The sequence below is a fragment of the Theileria equi genome, chromosome 1, assembly GCF_000342415.1.
Source record: "Theileria equi strain WA chromosome 1, complete sequence".
Classification (NCBI taxonomy): domain Eukaryota; phylum Apicomplexa; class Aconoidasida; order Piroplasmida; family Theileriidae; genus Theileria; species Theileria equi.
Window position 1 is genome coordinate 1406180 of NC_021366.1, and position 20370 is coordinate 1426549.

General features: G+C 39.3%; 6 protein-coding genes across 6 annotated transcripts; 5 read left to right on the plus strand and 1 right to left on the minus strand.

Annotated features, from left to right (window-relative positions):
• Positions 1-15: 15 nt before the first annotated feature.
• On the minus strand, positions 16-767 carry BEWA_024510 (50S ribosomal protein L17e, putative; the record flags this gene model as incomplete). Its single annotated transcript, XM_004829211.1, has 2 exons — positions 16-534; positions 615-767. 2 exons carry the CDS (start codon positions 765-767, stop codon positions 16-18), a joined length of 672 nt encoding a protein of 223 aa, XP_004829268.1.
• A 516-nt stretch (positions 768-1283) lies between these two features.
• On the plus strand, positions 1284-4421 carry BEWA_024520 (sodium/hydrogen exchanger, putative; the record flags this gene model as incomplete). Its single annotated transcript, XM_004829212.1, has 4 exons — positions 1284-2019; positions 2055-3493; positions 3552-4039; positions 4103-4421. The coding sequence occupies 4 exons, from the start codon at positions 1284-1286 to the stop codon at positions 4419-4421; spliced, it is 2982 nt and encodes a 993-aa protein (XP_004829269.1).
• A 175-nt stretch (positions 4422-4596) lies between these two features.
• BEWA_024530 (splicing factor 3A subunit 2, putative) lies at positions 4597-5475 on the plus strand (the record flags this gene model as incomplete). The annotated part of the gene is made up of 5 exons (XM_004829213.1): positions 4597-4753; positions 4819-4967; positions 5002-5230; positions 5264-5364; positions 5398-5475. 5 exons carry the CDS (start codon positions 4597-4599, stop codon positions 5473-5475), a joined length of 714 nt encoding a protein of 237 aa, XP_004829270.1.
• A 469-nt stretch (positions 5476-5944) lies between these two features.
• On the plus strand, positions 5945-12151 carry BEWA_024540 (hypothetical protein; the record flags this gene model as incomplete). The annotated part of the gene is made up of 1 exon (XM_004829214.1): positions 5945-12151. The coding sequence occupies one exon, from the start codon at positions 5945-5947 to the stop codon at positions 12149-12151; it is 6207 nt and encodes a 2068-aa protein (XP_004829271.1).
• A 1417-nt stretch (positions 12152-13568) lies between these two features.
• BEWA_024550 (hypothetical protein) lies at positions 13569-16169 on the plus strand (the record flags this gene model as incomplete). The annotated part of the gene is made up of 1 exon (XM_004829215.1): positions 13569-16169. One exon carries the CDS (start codon positions 13569-13571, stop codon positions 16167-16169), a length of 2601 nt encoding a protein of 866 aa, XP_004829272.1.
• A 2272-nt stretch (positions 16170-18441) lies between these two features.
• On the plus strand, positions 18442-20055 carry BEWA_024560 (hypothetical protein; the record flags this gene model as incomplete). The annotated part of the gene is made up of 1 exon (XM_004829216.1): positions 18442-20055. One exon carries the CDS (start codon positions 18442-18444, stop codon positions 20053-20055), a length of 1614 nt encoding a protein of 537 aa, XP_004829273.1.
• Positions 20056-20370: the final 315 nt, after the last annotated feature.

Sequence of the window (20370 nt, forward strand, 5' to 3'; positions counted from 1 at the left end):
TACACGATTTAAAATTTATACGGTTAAAACGACCCTCAGGTGTGCCTTTGGTTTCCTTATAACGTCACACCTCCCCTTTGCTCTAAAGAGTGGCTTTTTAATGTATCCTCCTACTGATGCGGCTAGTTCCTTGAATTTTGGAACAAGACCAGAGCTTCCATACTTTACTTCTGCATTTGCCATTGCGGATTTAATCGCTTTAAATACGGCAAGTGCGTATGGATTGGCGCCCCGCTGTGCTAATTCTCCAAGGGCAACGAGTACAGGTTTCTTTTTGATTTGTCTGCATACCTTTGCGAGTTTGATGGGTGATAACAGGAGCCACTTTGCTACTGCGATTGCCTTCCTTTCAAAGACCAAGATATCCTGTTTACCACCTTTATGTCTCTTTCTATAAGGCCAACCGAATTCCTTTGCGTACTCGGCGTCCAGAGCTGTTCTCCTCCAGTTCTTTAGGGAGTTTTTGATCATGCGAGAGCAAAAATCTTCCGCGTGGTACTTTCGTACGGGAATTGCCGGGCCAATGTTGTGGATCTGTAGGTGTTTTGATGTAATGGTAGAGGTATTTAGCGTAGTATGTGGAAGGAAGAACGAGTAATCACATATAGACGTACCTTTTCCATCTTTTGAGCGATGTTTGTGTACTTGGAGGCGTTGCAGGCAAACTCCCCCGAGAGGGCGCTTCTTGGCTCATTTGTGCGATGTAGATTTACATAGGCGAGAGAATATGGCAGCAGAATTAAAAAAACGAGAGGAATCCTGGACATTGAACAAGTTGGTGTTACATCTTTCGAGAGAGCGGCCAGATTTCTTCTACATGAGCGCGATACAACGAGATTCCACGATAATATCGAGCAAAAGTGTCGTAACGCGGTCCATTTCAAATGGATTTTTCAGACGCGACCCTTTCGGCCAGAACTGAGGCAAAATTTCAAAAGCCTTTAGGTGCAAACATTCTACAAGCGGGAGGACTCACACACTTGGCCTGCGCTCCAACGAATAAACTGCCGGAGACCTGCAGCAGAGTCCAATGGGGAACTTCGACCGTCGGCTAGAGGAAATAAATCATCATGTTCGAGTTAAAACACTTGAAATAATTTCTAATGAGTGTCGTTTGATGTGACGAGTAGCGTTTTTGGCCCAGGTAAACGGGGGAGCTTATGGTATGAAGGTAGGCCGTTTTGGAGGCAAATTAAAGGAAGGAACGGGATAGATTCTCATTCACCAAGATGAGAATACGGTTTTTATTGTGGTTTTGTGGCGTGCTCACGCCCCTGACCCTTATGGAAGTCTCCCAGGGCTACATTGTGAATGCGGAGGACAATGTCCTCAAGTTGATATCAGAAGAGCGAATAACACCTCCTGTAGGTAACATATGCAACAGGGAACTACAGAATGATTGTGATAATCGCAACAAGGCTCCTGCCAACGGATCCGGAGATGCAAAGGCTTCAACACCTGCTTCGGTAAATCCAAATACGGAAGGCGTAAATCTTTCTGGAATCTCGGGGATTGTGTTTGAAATTGTATCGGTGCTATGCTTCATTCTACTCTCCTCGTGTATACTGCAGTTTTTGATTTCAAAGATTTACGACAAAATACCAATATCTCTGGTTCTGTTCATTTTTGGGATGGTTGTGTATGGCATAATCATGGCCATTGGACCTCAGGAGGTGCAGGGACCATTTTTGCAGTCTCTAACCCGTGTTCGAAAAATTGACAATTCGGTTTTGTACTACATTGCGCTTCCCATTCTCTTGTATGAAGCTACACAAACAATAAACTGGTACACATTTTGCAATTTTCTAATGGGTGGAATCGCCCTTGCCGTTGGAGGAGTTATCATGCAGGTTATAATTTTGGGTCTGCTCTTTAGGTTTACACTCGGAGACGATACGCACTGGTCTTACACCAAAAGCTTCCTTTTAGCGTCCATTTTAAGTTCCACGGACCCAGTTGCGGTCCTTTCTGTATTAGGTGACGTCAGGGCACCCACAAAGATTATTTCAATGTTTAATGGTAAGTCCTGGCACACGCATTATGTAAATGTACAGGTGAATCGCTGATTAATGATGGTACATCAGTGTTAATGTTCCAATTTTTTTACATGCTTTCGATTGGAAGATCAGAGTCTTATTCCTATTACTCACTCTTGTTTACAAAACTTTTGGTTTTGAGTCCACTGCTTGGAGTTCTTGTGGCATTTATTGTAATTATTTGGGTTAGCTTTTTTAGAAGGTATCACATGGCCCAGTGCATATCAGTAGTAGGTACTTCTTACCTTGTTTTCTTCATTTCTGAGTATTATCTAAATTTATCTGGACCGCTCTGTATTGTTTGTTACGGAGTGTATATAAAGGCTTATGGTCTTGTCGCATTTGACAGAGAGGCCCTTGAAAAGCATCATAGCTTTGTTGAAGGATTTTCTAGCATCGCAAATTCCGCAGTATTTCTCATTAGCGGCATGCTTACAATTGGAATGCTTGAATCGCAATTTATGCTCCGCAATGTTTGGGTTAAAATTTTTAAATTGCTAATGGTGTACCTATTTCTAAATATTGCAAGGTCGATTATGATTATTTCTTTTAGTCCACTATTGTCGTACATCGGATACAGGATAAATTTAAAGGAAATTATTCTCTTGATTTGGGGAGGATTGCGAGGTGCCATGGTTTTGGTTTTGGGTCTTCGCCTAGAGTCTGATCCAAGAATAGATGATGGTACTTCGGATATTTTGGCGTTTTATATTGGTGGAAGTACCATGTTAATTTTGTTGTTGCAGGGCTTCACATTTGATTGTTTGTATAGATGTTTGAATCCTTACCCAATGAAGCCCTTTAGACGTGTTTATCTTGAAAAGACTATGCAAATGATTGAGTTTAAATACATTTCCGAGATACAAGCACTGGGATACCATTGGCTCTTTAAGGGTACCTCTGTTATCCAGTATGCAAATCGATTGGTGCCATCTCTTTCCAATGTCCGGTGGAATAAGATTGGAAAGCTGGTTTTTAACAATATAAAGGTGGATGTTTCGTACGAACTCCCCGCTACTCCAATAAACGCTGAGAAAAGTTTTGAAAATCCAATGGATTTGCCTCTTCGATGTGCAACTGTAATTAGTGCAGAGTCAGATTACTCTGAGGATATGCAGGAGCTTGATGAATTTTCGGAGGATAATGACGAGAACATATTCTTGTTTGCAAATGGAGCGCTGCAACGAAAGAATTCGGACCTTGGGGACTATGACCCCAAGTTGTATCTGAGGTTGCTTGAGCATGCCACAATAACAGAGTCTCAGAATCCAGACTCTGGAAAATATTTGGATAGTCGTTCCAATAGTGAGCACACTATCGCATCCATTGAGAGCTCCAAACTCTCAAGCTTTCACTTGGGTTCCCAAATGCGGTCCTTTGCGTTGCCACAAAGAATGGACACTGACGCGACGATTAATTTGGAAAATTTGTACCTTGACCAGTACAGCCGTATACGGGTATGTTTTTGCTTCCCTATCTATCTTTCACTCATCACCCATACACCTGCTCATTTAGGACTACGACAACGAGTGCCCTAGTAGCAAGGGTAAAAAGGTGCTTCGCATGGAGAGGGAGGGCGAGTTGTACATTATGATCTTCAACGCCTTTTCCCACCTATACAATGAAATGTACCACTCTGGTTTCATTGATGGGAGGTCTCTGTTGTCTCTCCAGTCTTCTCTTGACATTGCGGCAGATTTTGCCATCAAGAGGCTAAAGCAGCGCTCAATTGCAGTTTGGAAGGACGTTTTGTCAGAGTATATACAGGATCCTTCAAACTGCGATTTTCCAGAAAGCGTCGACGAAATGGACGGATTTGCATTTGAGTGGTTTGTGCTACACTCCATTATCAGTGGAAGCTACACCAAGAGTCAAGTTCACATTTCTAGCAAGCACCGCGTGATTTCAACCTTGGAGATTCTCGTTGCCTACGTTGATGTCCACCAGCGGCTGCTGGAGCGGGGCGGTAAGAGCCTGGAGCGACTTTTGGATTCGACGCTATTGTAAGTTTTTGTGTATGTATCCTTGGTTTGCCATATTCCAGACATTCTCATACTGATGCGCAGGGAGAGCTACAAAAAACAAATTGTCTATGCAAAGAGCTATGTTAAAGCAATCAAGGCCAAGTGGCCAAATAGTTTTAGTGCTGGTTTGCTAAACAAGGCCGCCTGTATGATGATTCGCATTAAAAAGGAGATTGTCGACGAGCAGTGCGCCAACGGCTTGTTGCTGGATGAAGACAGACGGCAGATTCAAGAGATGCTGGACGACCAGCTTCACAAGATAACTACAAAGATAGATTATGTCAGCCTAGTTAAACAGGCGGTTCGGAGATTTTTAAAGTATTTTTACTATAAAGGCAAAAGAGGCAATGACCCTTTGTAATTTGGAGTTTACATTTTCACACTATCTATCATGAATGTTTTTATCGCCATAGAAATGTTTCCAGACTGAGTCATCATTTGCGCCGAGTCCTCGGGGCCAGTGATGGGAAAGTGTAGTGGCGTTCCCACAAAAGGTGAGAAAATTCTTCACAATACATACACTTGTGTGGGTCAAAATGATCGACTTTCAGCACAGAGTAGGCCACAAGACTGGCAGTGGCGCTCCTGCAAGCGCCCAGGATATAGCGGCGGACAGAAGGGACCGACTGCGCAAATTGGCCCTTGAGACCTTTGATTTGAGCAAAGACCCGTATTTCCTAAAGAATCACGTGGGTTAGTTCTATTCATTTCATATTCCTGCAAAACATTTGCTCGGTTCAAGCATTACGCCCATTTAGGCCAATTTGAGTGTCGTTTGTGCCTCACTATACATTCAACCGAGTCGTCGTACCTCAGTCACACTCAGGGGAGGAAGCACCAGACGAATTTGGCGAGAAGAGCTGCTAAGGAACAGAGGGACGCCTACGTGGTACCGGCTCCGAGACAGGTTTGTTTAGTGAATCAGAGATGGAACCCCGCAGAATGTCATTCGACCGCCTACCATGAGGATTGGGAGACCAGGTTACAGGATAACAAAGATGAAGGACCCAGCCACGCAACAACCAGCTCTTTTATTTGAAATTGAGTTTCCAGAGATTGAAGGAAGACCCAGACATAGATTCATGTCCGCATTTGAACAAAAGGTTGAGCAGCCACCAGACTCGAACTACCAATTTTTGCTCTTTGCAGCAAACCCATACGAAACTATCGGTACGCCAGCCTCTTTTACACACATTTCTGTAGCATTTAAAGTTCCGAATTTGGAAGTTGATAACGACCCCGGAAAGTTATTCTCGCATTGGGACGATAAAAAGAAGATTTACATACTTCAAGTCCATTTCAAGGTATGATGGTTCCAGAGGATACAACATTTGCAGGTTACAAGGACATCGAAACCATTGCCCGGACTACCTCAACGCCCTAGTGTATACCAGGGAGTAGGAGTTCGATTGTGATTATAAAATTCGAAATGGAGATATCCACGAGTATTTTAAGTATGCTATGATTAATGTTTTTAGTATTTAGTTTTTCCACAAGAGGTAAGGAGAGCTGCTATTTTAGGATGGTTGCTTTTCAAGGTTGGTAGAATGCGGGATGGATGAGCGACAGCCAGGGAGCTAGGCATGCAGCACTGTCTGGCCATGTGTGTCATAGCTGCTAAGGATGAAAAATGGACTCTTTATGGCGACTGGATAGACGAACTAATTTCTACTGACGTGAGTGTTGATTGTACTACTGAAGACTGTATTGATAGTTACTCATCTTGTCATTCTGTGGATAGTCTCTCTGACGGTGAGCTAGTTATGAGGGAGGATGAATGGGATATAGATACTGAACAAAGACCGTGCTAGAGCGGAGACAACCGGATATTCCATAATTAAAAACATATAACATATAAGGTTTGAAATATCACATTTATGGTGTATGATTGGACTAATCGTCAATATACATAACAGATGTAACGAGAGAAGATGTAGGTGCACACAGGGTAAAAAGTTTCTAACTGCAAAAGCAGGACTTGTGGGAACAGGAGATTTTGGGTACTGTACTCATGAATCTCGCAGAGGAGAATCCAAGATATCAAAAGTTATCTGGACAAATGTTCCACTTGAGAGAGTAGGATATGTTGACGCATTCGAAGAACTAGAGTTGGTGACTGTATATTACCATAGTACCCTTGACAAGGACAGACGTTACATTAAGAAGCCTCTTCTAATAAGGGTGAAAGACGGTAAGCAAAATTACCATTGGTTTGAAAATATTGGAACCTATGACAATAGAAGATGGTGGAGGATTGACCAGGAAGCAGGATCAGGTTGTTATCCTACAGAGGATAGTGATTATACAAACAATACTAACTTGGAGAATAAACTAACCTATATTGCGTGCAGACTGCATGGACTTCATGGGATAAAGATAGACGTTGCCGATAATCATAATATTGACTGCGCAATTTGTAAGGCTAATGATCCAATAAAGTTTATAAAAAGGGACACCAGTGAAGTATTTGGCTATGTAAAGCATGTATATAGCGGTAGTTTTTCAGGAAAATCTGTTTTGATTCACAATGGGAACCAGGTTACTATAAGGAGAATATCATCAATGAGGAGAGGCTACTATGTGCAATTTCAACTTGATTCGGATAATGTTAAGAATGTTAATGTTTACTACTGGAGTGGTGATCTTCAAAAGAAGAGTCCTCTTATGATAGAGATAATACTCAATAACCTGAAATCTTACTGGCTAGAAAATATCAGTAAACATGAAAAGACTGGAACAATTAGGCATGATAAATGGAAGGTGCTGGGAAGTGAGGAAATCAATAAGTTGGATGGACAGGGTCCATATCTCAAAACTAGACTCGATATTCTCAACTGTGTATACAATGGTACGATTCAGATTAAGATTGGAAAGCAAAGTTGCCATGAAACAAATCATTATTTACATAGGAATAGAATTAGTTATGGATACGGAGAGGTTTTTGGAACGGATCCTGTTCTTTATTCCTACAGATATAAGCCAAGCTACTTATCAAATCAACAATCATTTAACATATCTGAGATTACTGTCCTGAATAAGGAGCAGGAATTTCCAGAAAATGTTCTTCCTATGAAAGAGGTTAAGATGCTTAATGCATACGTATCACCATGTGATGAGGATAAACCTTTTCTTATATGCATTGAAACTGGTACTAATATTGGATCTAAGAGTAGCAAAAGTTATGCGTGGTACCATAGAGATACAAACGGCAATGACTGGAAGGCATATACTGGATTGACCTCAGTCCAGCCTCCTGAGAAGGTTACTGGTAACCTTAAAAGTGCCTTAGATAATGCTAGAATTCCTCTCCAATTAAAAGAATGTCACATAGAAACTTCTGCAAAAGGTATTAAGCTTGACATTATACAGACCCCTCTACAAGGAAAAAATTTCTGTGAATACACTGATACATCCGTTGAAACTAAGAAGGTATTCATCTTCGTGACTAAGACAGCGGAGACTCCCATAGTTAACTTTTTCAAGAATACCCACAAGCCTGCGATTAGGAATGATAAAACTTTTCTTCTTCAACAGCAGCTGGTTGATGGATCAAAGTTCCAATCAAAGATCCAGAGTGTGAAAAGTTTTGATGTATACTTCTGGGAGGGAGACAGAAAAAGACCAATTATCATTGAAGTTGACGCAACAAGAGAACATGTCAAAAGATACTATGGTAAAGGAAACAGTGTAACTTCCTCCTGGCTACATAGCGGTAACGAAGGAAGAAACTTATTAGAGTCTTTGGATCACTGGAATTGTGAGAATAATAATGCTATTCCCATAGAGTTGACAGAACCAACAAATCTCACAAGGTTTTCTTCTACTAATAAACCATCCAGCTGTCTAAAGGGGAATCTTGTAAGGTCTGATAAATCCCCCGATCTTCCACCTGGAGCAAAAGATATCTATGAAGCAAAAGCCTATCAAGTAGAAAATCGTAAAAAAATATCTAGACTGACCTACAATTACCAACCAACTGACATAGTTCCTCCGTATGAAGAAGAGGATCCAATAGTCTATCTTTACTACTGGAAGGATGATCTGGGTGGATCCAATAAAGTTCCTTTACTTATTGAATTTATAGGGACCGCTGAAAAACTATGGTATGAGAATATTGACAAAGAGAGTACAAAATGGAGAAAGATTAGTAAAAGTGTTTATGTTAACTTTTATAGTTCAGATGGTCATAGCACACCTGAACTAAACGAAACATTTACTACAAAGATCCATGAAGTTAACTGCAGAATTCATGAAGTTGTTCAAGTAGACATCTCAAAAAAACATGATAGGTACTGTCATCATGGGTGCAATACCAGTAAGATAAAGGTTAGTAAATCAAAGGAAACTATCAATGAATATAACATTTATGATCATGAACCAGTGGAGACGAACATACATCTAACGGTTTCTTCTATTTTATATTACGGTAAAGAGCAAAGGGTTATTGGAAGCTCCCTAAACTTTCCTCTGAAAAATGTTAAAAAGGTAACTGCCTACTTTCCAAACTGTTCTGGAGGTGCTCCGGTTGCAATACAGATCCAACTTACCGGAGGTGAAAGGTGGTTGATAAAAAAATATGATAATTGGGAGGAAGTTACTGATACATATAATAAAGCCAAAAATGATGCTGCTACAATGAAAGGTCTTTTGGATAAAGTAAAGGACGAAATAAGAGCGTGCGATAGAATTTATCCGCAACAAAACTTATCTTCTAGTTATGGATCATTACTTTCTGGTGATCAAGGACCGAGTTTACCTATAGCCCTTGTACAGGATATTAATGAAGACGATAGGATGGCTTTAAATAACCTTGTTTCTGAGGCTGATATTATGGATAAAGAAGAGAAAAAGGAACATAGCTATGATCACGGCTTCTTTGTTCTAGATGAGGAAGAAGATAACACACTAAGAAAGGAACATGCTGACCATACTCTATCTAGTATTATCAATGGTTATTCGGGAAATTCTGTTATAGTAGCGGCGTCTTCAACAGATACCATTTATTCACCGATATATTCAACATCTGGTTCACCGAATGTTACAATTGATATAAAGAAGAATACTGAGAAAGCCACAAAAACTGTATACAAAATACCCTCAGATAAAGGAAAATTTGTTGATTTAGAGAAAGATATTTATCCAGAAGATTCCAATTTCTATAGATATACACATGAGGCAACCGATGAGGTACCTTTTACAGTTGAGCAAGTTAGGTATGATGACATCCCTATATCTAATATTAAACCAGATGATCCCATTTATAGTTACTCAGTGTGGTACTGGAAAGAGACCGTTGCAGCTATGAGAAACCCACTATTGATAGAAGCTGAGAAGGAATATGACAAAGTTGTTTACTATGCTAGTACTGGAACTGGTGGAGTCACATGGAATATCACCACGTCACCAACTAAACCTCTCCAGGAAGAGAAACTCGAGACTCAGCTGGATGGCCTCAACTGCAAACTCAACAAAGCAGTCACCATGGATCTATCATCAGGAACTAGGGACAATGGATCATATTGTTGTGAAGAACACAAGCATGGTACTAAGAGGGTATTTGTTAGCAAGGGATCTGTTGAAGTTAAGGGTAAGAGCTCAACTCCTATTCCCTATTTCAAACATGAGATTAACCATGGAGTTGCACTATCCAGTATTAAATACTACATCAATGGCGATACAGATAACAGAAAGAGAATAACTGCTAAAGAACTAACATTTCCAATTCAAGGTTCATTGAGCGTATATATCTTTTACTGTTCAGAGAATCCGGTACTTATTTATGTTGATTCATCCCAAGTTAATGTTAGGGGATGGTACAAACAAAATAGTGATTATAGTCGACCATGGATAAAAGTATTGAATGACCTCTCCACAAAAACACCAGATAATATCAAAAAGTGTGATACCGAATTTAACAAACTTGTGGGTATACTAAATTCGTTTGGATGTAACAACTATCAACCATGTGATGACAAATCTCAATCGCAGACTCAAGTAAAACTGAAACAGGATTCGGGATTAACTATTAAACTCAAAAACAAGCCATCTAGTGGAGATAGTACTACTACTTATGAAGATACTACCGATGGTAAGAGGGTTAAAATTACTGTCACAAGATCTAATGATCCCACTAGATCAGACTTCTATAAATTCACTCACGCCCCTACAGAATCATTCAAGCTTGAAGAAGTGCAAGATGATGAAGGTATTTCTATTACAGAGACTAAGAGCATCTCCGGAAAGGTAGGTTCAGTTTCTGCTTATTACTGGAAACATGAGACTAGTAAGAATCCACTATTGATCGAGATACAAGACAGTGGTGGACAGAATACATACTATAGAAATAATAAGAATGGTCAATGGAGTGATTATAAACTCAAATCACAAACTACTGGAGAACCTACTAAGGATGAGTTAGAGTTGCTAAATTGTACGATTAATGATGTTGTTCAAATAGATGCTACTAGGATTTCATATTACAATGAACGTTACTGCCACCATGGAGATTTGCAACAGAAGATAAAGGTCTCTGATATAACTGATAGCAGTGGAAAACTGGGTATGTACAAGGCCTTTACACACCAACATAGCGTCGGAGGAAAACTTATCATCTCTAGTATTAAGAAGGGGAGGGAGGATATAACACCAAGTGATCTGAAATCTATACTTCCCCTCAGGGATGTGAACAAAGTGATTGTATACTTTTGTCGCCACGACATTAGGAAAACTTCCGAACCTCTTCTCGTATACGTAGACTCTGACTCTATTAAGGATCCAAATCATAAGTGGTTTAAAAGGCCTGACAGTGGTACTACTTGGGAACCTGCTGGAGGTTTAAATGGTATGAATGAACATAAATACACAAAGATAATTGACATTCTTGATACCATCCAGAGCACCTGTAAACCACCTGAAGTAACTATAGACATTTATGAAAGAAGTACTTGGGTAAACTATAATTATACAGATGGTAGTTCTAGTAATTACATAAATGTTAAAAAATATAGTAATAAATGCAATGACCCTGGAGGCTTTTATGAATACAAGCACTGTTTAAAGAGTATATCAGATAACTATTATACCGTAAAAGAGTTCCAATATAATGGGAAGTCGGTTACAAATGGGTTAGCAAGAACTAAGAAAGTTACTCAGGTATCAGTCTACTACTGGTCCACTTTGGAAATTCCTGAACATAGGAACAAGAGTAGACCCCTTCTTGTCAAAGTAGTTACTAAGGAGCCTGGCCAAAGTTCTGAGGACAAGTATTATGAGAATAAAGGTGATCAGGGAGAGACAAATTGGGCACCTGTTGGAGATATATCTAGCTCTATCGAGCAAGAACTTAAACTCCTCAACTGTAAACTTAATAATGCGGTTGTTATAGATGTTAGTAAATATGGTACAGGAGTTATATACTATGATGCCTGTGATAGGAAGGATTTGGACAGTGGACATGGTGAGAGAATGACAGTTTCCAAGGACGACACTGGTACCTCTCTTGGAAGTTATGAAGTTTACAAGCATACTCTGAAGAATCCCACTCGAGGGAAGTTTCATGTAGTAGGATTAAAGAATGCCGGAATAATTCTCACTGGAATTGATGTAAGTTATACTAATCCTATTCTAGGTGTGACTGAAATGAGGATCTATTTTTGTTCACAGGAACTTGAGAAGCCTCTCCTCATATACTATAGGAGGATTGGTAGTACGTCTGAACACAACTGGTATAAGAATGAGAAAACCAATGATGAAAGTGGTAGTTGGCAAGTTGTAACAGGAGGATTTATACAGAGTACTTACAACGACGAAGGGATTCAAGAAGTACTTGACAAATTGGAGAGTAAATGCAAACAGGGTACTCCTACTACTGCTATTACTACTGATGATACTTCTATCACTCCTCTTCCTGATGGACCTACTGAAGAACGCGCTGACGCTCTTGGTGCTATTGCTCCCGTTGCTACTGGTTTTACTGTTCTCACCGGATTAGGCTCTACCTCTGGTACTCTTGCCGGAACCGCTGCAACATTTTTTGGAGGATGGAAACTTTATAATCGCTATAAAGGAGATCCTTGGGTTAGACAAATATGAGTGCCTATGGACTCTCCAGTATGGAGACTAGGGAATATGTACTGAGTAGTTGGTCTTAATTTGTTGGTTTGTTTTTGTTTCATGTTAGTTGTTTCTGTTCTTGTTGGGTCATTGTCTGTACTATACTCTCTTACATAGGCTCTTCATAGTTGCTCTAGCAGGTATCATTCTTGCATGCTTGGGTATCTTTTTTCCCTTGCTTTACTATCCATTGGATGGTTTAACTACGAGTTCCCAACTAGCTAGTGCATTTAGAATCTGCATTATCTTCTCTCAAACATGTTTAATATGCTCTTTTAATATTTATGCGGTAATGATATACTAAGTAGTTTTTGGGTCTGAAAAATACATGATAATGGGATTATTATTGGGGTTGAATATCGCTCAGCATTCATGTTTGCACGGAAATTCCCAGGGTTTTACAGTATAACATATCATAAACATACTATTTATTAAATATGTGTCACATGTAAACTCTCAAACATTTCAGTTTGACCTTGGGAATGGCAAACTGTAAGTGGAGAGTCTTGACCTAACTGGATGAAAGTCCTCCTTTTATTTCGTAGAATGATGGTTTACATGGAATAGAGGATATTCTCGGAAATATTACAATCATTAAATTGTATGAACATTCTCTCTTTGTGAAATAAACCGGCCTTTGGTCCCCTTCTTTGGGGGAATGGTAGGAGGACCGTGTTGTCTTTATTCAGAGTAGAGGAGCTGTATGGTCATTATACTCATTACATCCATTGTTGGATTATATTGTTTCACAAAGCTACCCTCCAAAGTGTACCAATGGCGTTCTAGATAGCTGTTTAAAACGACATCATGTGTACCATTCAGCTCCGCAAATCCTACTCTACTCTACACTCGTCATCTCTTCTCCATACACATAGGCTATACTGACTCGAGTATAGTCCTCCAGATGCTACACAGTGGACTGATTACGGCGATGACCGGTGGTGATGGGCTCCTTGCACCATCCCTCCAACCTGCCGTCGACGGGATGAAGAACTTCAACTTCAGTGGATACGCCAAAGAATAAAACACACCCATTAAATTTGTAACATATGCTTTTAGTATTCGCAAACACACGTTGAATGTGACCGGATAAATTGGTGAATTGTCTTCTTCCAGACATTTCTTTCTGTCGAGTTATTCCTCGGCAAAATTTCGGACAAGCGCAAAATTCAACATTGTCATACTTGACAATACTTTCGTCCAGTAGTCCTAAAACGGGCTAGAGCGTGCTAGTGTGACAATAAGTCACACCTCCGAGCAAAGGTCTCGACACTCTGTAAGTTTATTTTGTAGCAAGTGGACTAAGCAGTAAAGGCAAGGGTAATCCATAGATAGCAAAGGAAGTAACTACAAGGCTCATAATTGGAGAGGAAGAGCTACCAACAGAGGACTTGGGATGGGAAATCTGCACAGCGTTTCTATAAATCTGGAAAAATACCCTGGAGCGGAGGGAGTCATTAACGTTCCAGAGGGGTATGAAAAAGTCTACATATCCGGTCCTAAAGTAGTTTGCGTCTCGGAACAAGTGTTGGATGATCTTCCTGGGTACGTTGAGGTTTGCCATAGGATAGTTGAAAAGTGCAGAATTGTCAGTGTCTATCTGAAGGAAAGACTTTATGGACTTGATATTTCAGAAGGGCACGATTTTATCCATGTCTACTACTGGGCGGGTGACCATTGCCGCGAGAGACCTCTGATTATCCAAACCTGTGAAAAGACTTCTGACACGTACTATTGCAGTCTTGACGGAATATATTGGACCAAAGAACTGAGTGAAAAAATCTCACAAAATCTCTTGGGTTATCTTGATAAACTCAACTGCAAATTGTACAATGCTCACATTGTAGACCTCTTGAGGAAGAAACCCGGAACCTACAAATGCTTTTCATCTTGTAACAGGATTATGGTGATCTCGTTTAATACTCAATGCTACCTTTTTTGTCAACAAGTTATAGAAAGTTCCATAACTAGGTTTGAAAATGAAAATAAATCACAGAAGGGATTACCATTTCCAAAGAAGGTGAATTATGTATATGTATATTTTGACCTCCAAAAATGTGAGATGCCACTTCTCATTTGCATAGACCCTCTTAACATGGAAAATAAGTGGCAAGGATACACAGGCTGTAAATGGTACCAAAGAGATAAGGTAGATACTAATGCTTGGATACAAGTTAATAATAAACCGACAAGTCCAAATGACTCCACTAGGATACTGGAAATTCTCAAGGAATATCTTCCAAATATCCTGTCAAAAATAGAACACGTTCAAAGAGCAGAGAAATCTTCCAATCTGGAGACTACTCCAGTGATTAATCCAGATTTCACCCTTGATATTGCTCATCTTCCTCATCTTAAATTTAAAGATCCTGAGGAAAATTTAGATATACCAGGATATTCTTATCCTCTGGACTATAGAGATATTTATCCATCTTCGATACCCGATGAGAGATCTTCTGGTGACAAGATAGTAACGCAAACAGATGTGATTTTAGATATTCCGGAATTATGTGAAACATCGGCTGAAGATCCAGTTTTTCCAATGGATACAACTCTAGGATCTGTTACTCCATATGAATCTTGGACAGAGAACTTTGAAGTAGTTTTATGTGATAGGAGTTCCCCGGATCACAAAGTTACCGTTGATTTTGGACAAAATGATTCCTTTGAAGCATTTAATGATGAAAAAATACATAAACCAGTAGAAGTAGTTTTAGATCCTCATACTCCCTTGGAGTTTGAGGGATTTGAGATAGATCTACGTACTAAAAATTCTCCGGATAATGCGGCTATCGTTGATTATAATCTGACTAATATTAATGGAGATGATTTGGTGGCAGGGATCTACACAAGACCTATGGAAGATGGAGAAACTTTCCCTAATGTTGGAATTACGAATATCGTATTTTCTGATTCATCTTCAGACCTATCAAGTCCCCAAGAAGTGGGTGAAAATACTACTCCTGTTACTATAACTGTACCGTATATAGACCAAAGTGGAGGACAATATAGTTCACCTGGGCTAGGAGGAGAATCCTGGATGAACAACATTTATAGAGGATATTCTGGTTCGCCTTTTATCATTTATGGTGGAGATTTCGTCGTTTATGATGCAGCAGGATATGAAGAGTATAGAGTTACTGCCCCTGGTGTTGAAATAATTGAAGAATCTCCATCCTATAACACGTCAACAGGAAATGAGAGACAACCTATTTGTGTAGAGATGGAAGCCCCTATATACACAAAATCTGGAAATCTAGATAGAACACTCTCTGGATCTGGCGAGGGGCATTCAGATAATTTTGAATTAAGCTATAATACTTCGTCGAACATTACGTATGGTGCTAGCGCTATTATTGACGAAGATTACGGTACAGGGGGACATGTTATACATGGAAATGCTGATCCTATTTTGGAACTTATTGAATCATCACCCTATGACTCATTGTCCGGAACAAATGCATTAAATGTGACTGAAGAAGAAAATTCTCCTCCAGTTTTGGATATACATCCTTCTACAAACAAGTACAAAGTCACGAGAGAAAAGGCATTGTATGGATCAGAAGGAGGATCTTCACATGATATTAATCTGGAATATGCTAATTCTTTATCTGAAGTTATGACTAGAAATAGTATTTTTGAGGAGATTTACGATACAGCGGAATATAAGGAACACGGATATGTTTCTTCTATAGCAGAAATAGAGGAGATATCTTCTACATCATGTGATTTATATGGCACCTCAGATGATGAATGCTCCACATCATTTACAGATTTTGAATCCAAAAACATACGGATAGAATCTGGAGAGAATAACCTAGGTAATTCGCCTCAAGCCGGAAAACTATCTGGACTGTATGGAGAGTCTTCGTATTCAACCGTTCATTTCAATGATTACCAGATCGATTTTTATTCATATGGAAATGATATAATCTTAGGTAGTCATAGCCCGATCTATTCCACTGATGGAATGGAAAAAAAATCCCTATTCTGTTGAAGAGTATCTACCAGGGAAAGATGATGATCTTGTGGATATACAAATTGAAACGATCTTACCAAAGGAATCCAGTCTACCTGTTACCCCGATACTTCCTGTATGTGTTGCAGATCCACCCATTACTTGCTGTTGGTGGTGGTACCTTTTGTTGGTTATAATAGTTTTACTTGTTATTATTCTGGTATGCGTTTTGTGTAGAAGATCAATAAAAGTCTTGATTGTCAAGGTATAGAAGTGGTAGAGGTAATGTGGACATGCATGAGCGTTCATCTAGTTTGGAGAATCTTTACCGCAAGTAGCCACCGTGCCCACAAAATCGCTGTGTTTCCATTACACTGGCCACGTTACATGGTGTCTACTTTCATGCATGCAATTCTCCCATCGTAATCCTCTGAACATATGCCAGTGAATGCCCATTTCCACCAACTTTTGTGGACCAACATCCTTTGCATGTTCTACAATACACGGATCTGCGTTATTTACTCCTGATATTTGTATTTACAACTTTTGTGCTATGGATATAAATTGGTACAAAGATCTGCCAATGCATCGCAATTAATTTCCATATGAGTACCCAAAATGATGACCCTACTGCTTCCAACATGATATCCTGGAGCTCTTTACAGAGGCTACAGCGTCCATTCTTCTCTACACGTTATCCTACAATCTACAACATTCTTCATCCTACTTTACAGCTCCGCAAATACTGCATGCCACCGCCGACAATGGAAGGCTACATTCGCGGTATCAAATCTACAGTAAGGGTTAAACCGGAGATCCTACTGCATTTTATCAAAATGATGACGTTTCAGTCGACTGACTATCGTCAACTCTTCACAGCGGTCAATTCCTAGAGTACCGCCATGGCCAACAAATTTCTCAAGTCTGCTGTAGATGCACATTATCGACTGAATGATCAAAAATAGCGCTTTACTTCAACACCAAAGGTTTTAAACAAGGAAATATAGAGCTGCAGAGACCTTGTCGCTTCTATAGGTTTACACATTTCCATTCTGGAGCATCCGTCCATGGACCAAAGCGGATGCTATTAAGGCATCACTCACCACATCTGCAATAGTCTCAACATCAAAAGTCTTGTGGAGATACGAGAAGAAGGCAAATCCATCATTTTCACATTGAGGTGTCAAGGAAGAATCGTGAACCTTCAGTATATCGATATGCAGACCAATTCCTCCAATTCTCCGGCTACCACTCACTTCACCATGTAGAAAGGAAGACAAAATCTACGGTCTACACAAGAAAAAGTCTCAGTGTGATCATTATCGAGTTATTTTTCCCCATCAAGTTGAGGAAGGGCACTCTACATATTCTTCCTCTTTCCCCCTTTGGGGGAATTTGTCCAAACTACTGGAGTGTGGCTTTTGTCACATCGTCTTTTATTTGGAAACACAGTGGGTTATCTAGACCTGTGGATAGCTCGAGGAATGGACTGTCTACTCACATCATCGAATATAAATGCAGTTTAAACTCTACACATTTGTTAATTGTACTAATCTAACACTTTCCTTTAGCATTTACACCATACTATCCACTTTTATGGCCAATGCAGTCGCGCAAACGGGACCTCTGTGAGGTCCTAATGAGGAATGGAAAAAATCGCCAAGGAACAGTCACATTTTTCTATTCTACGACCTCCTACAGACTTTTGTACAAGTATTAAGTACGTGGAAATTTTACTAGGAAATGAAATTTGGCAAAATGGACTTCTTCCTAGTACTGTCCAAAAGAAGACGGAAAATGGAGGAATGGAAATTCATTAACTCATAGCGTATTTTGCAACACTTAAATGAATACAAAGGATGTAGAGTTACTATTAAAAATGTTCTAAATGGATGAAAAAAGACGAGATGAATATACACACCTGGACTTCTTGGCAAATATTTTCTACTAGGCCGTGCAACCGGAGCATGGTATCTAGGGCATAAGTTACAGCAAAGTAAAGTATTTTGCACTAACAAGTTTCCCAGTATTTTGTTTGCTCTTGGCGTAAATTGGAGCCTTTGCATGTCTAGTCTTTCAATGCAAAAATTTGCAGTTTATTACTATAACTAGACTATTCCACTGCGCATATTAGTTGGTCCAATGAAAACATTTATTCTGGCATAATAGACATGGCAGAATTTGGTCATTCCCAGATACATTAGGTACCGCGCTCATACACCTCTGGACTTCATTGTGCTCGGCACACATTTTCGTATATTACACAAGTATTTCAAATTATGGAGTCATCGCCGAGCTCTAACTATGGGATATGGTTAGATGGTGGATTTTTGGTTATGATTGGACGCGATATGTAACTGTAGACATCGCCAAAAGTTTGAATTCTGAAGGTGTACAAATAACTGGGAATGGGAGGGACAAACAATATGGAACACATTACTACAAAGATGGGAATAGTACAGTTTATCTCCGGGAAAGTCCGTTTAAAAGCTCCTCCCTTCAGGGGTACTCAAGGCTTGTTCATACCCTTCAACCGGATACGCACACTTATCGCTATTTGTTAAAGGAAGTACAGTATAATAGTATTAAACAGAATATAATTGGAAGTATAGAATCCACTCATTTTGTAACGGCTGTCTACCTATGTCATGATAAGGGTAGGAAGATACCTCTTATGATTTGTCTACTAAAATACCCAGGATATTCTAGGTATTTAAGGCATGATACGCACTATTATGTTAGAAAGAGTGGAATAGAGCCTAATAAGTGGCAATATGATCGTAGCGTAACTAGTGACGGTAAAGTTCTCACAGAGACACTTAAAAAAATTCTTGAACAGTGCAACTACCCATCTGTTTTAAATGCTGAGAGGACCAGTGGATCATATTTTATCGATGGAGAAAATGGTCAAAACACCTTTAAACTTTATACCATTCCTAAATTTGCCGTTAAGAAGTCTGAAAATGATCCCGTTCAGGGATATGTGAAATATACCCATACGCTCGGTAATGGATATGACTTCAGGATTTTTTCTACTACCCATAAAAAAGCATGCCAGAAATTCGCTGATAAAGATTTTTATAAAAAGGGACCATTTAAAGAGGCATCCTTTTATTACTGGGCTGGGGATAAGGATTGTAATAATCCACTTCTTCTTAAGCTTACATCTGATACCATAGATATTTCTTACTATATACTTGATAGTACTAATAAATGGAAAGAAGTCACTATTTCTAAGACCGTTTTCCAGGGTATGATGCTTTTGGATCTTCTTGATACAGAAAATTGCAGGAAGAATAAAGCTGTAATTTTAAATATATCTCAGACGGATAAAGAAGATTTTGTTTTGTTTAGTACTTCATGCCAGACGAATTTAAACATTAGTAAATGTCCTACAAAATCACAAATGTATGATAGATACTATCAAAGCTTGGCAAGTGGATATAAACTTGGAAGATTCACACAGAAGGGGCATGCTGCAACGTTAGATTCTCTAGAACTACCACTGACTGATACCTCAGTTTTTGTATTCCATTATCCTAAAAGTGAAGATGGGAAACCATTTCTTATCTACCTTAGAGATAGTAGAAAATCATACAAAAACACTAACGATAGACCTTATGAATGGAAATTATATACTAGAGGAATAACTGATGAGAATGATGAAGATAGAATACGAAACATACTTGAATTGGGGGATAGCCACACTGATAGTGGTAATTCATTTGCCAAAGAAGAATCAGATATAGAAATAGAAATAGGAACAGAGGGTGAAATACCAACATTTGAGAATGAAAATACTACCATATACAACACAAATTTATGGCATTTGTTATGGTTAGTGCCAATTATTATTATTATAATCATTTTACTGATTTTATACTGTTACTATTATCTGCGTGACCCGTGGGTTCGTCAGATATAGTACAAATGGAGAGTAACATGTCCATTCATTGATTCTTCCTCACTATTGCATTCTCATAACATCACCTACTCATTCCAGCAATTCTACACTCCGTCTATGAAACCTTAAGGATGAGAGCTACTTACACATGCATCTTGAAATGGTGAATAATACTGGAACACTGAACTCTAGAGTAGAGAATGGAGGAGTATCTTCAACTTATAGCCAATGATATGGTATATAATGGTGTGAACGACAGGTAATATCACAAGATGACAGATGTCAGAGGATGGACTTCAGAAAGGCGCCATGTTTATGGCAGGTCTGACTCTGTTG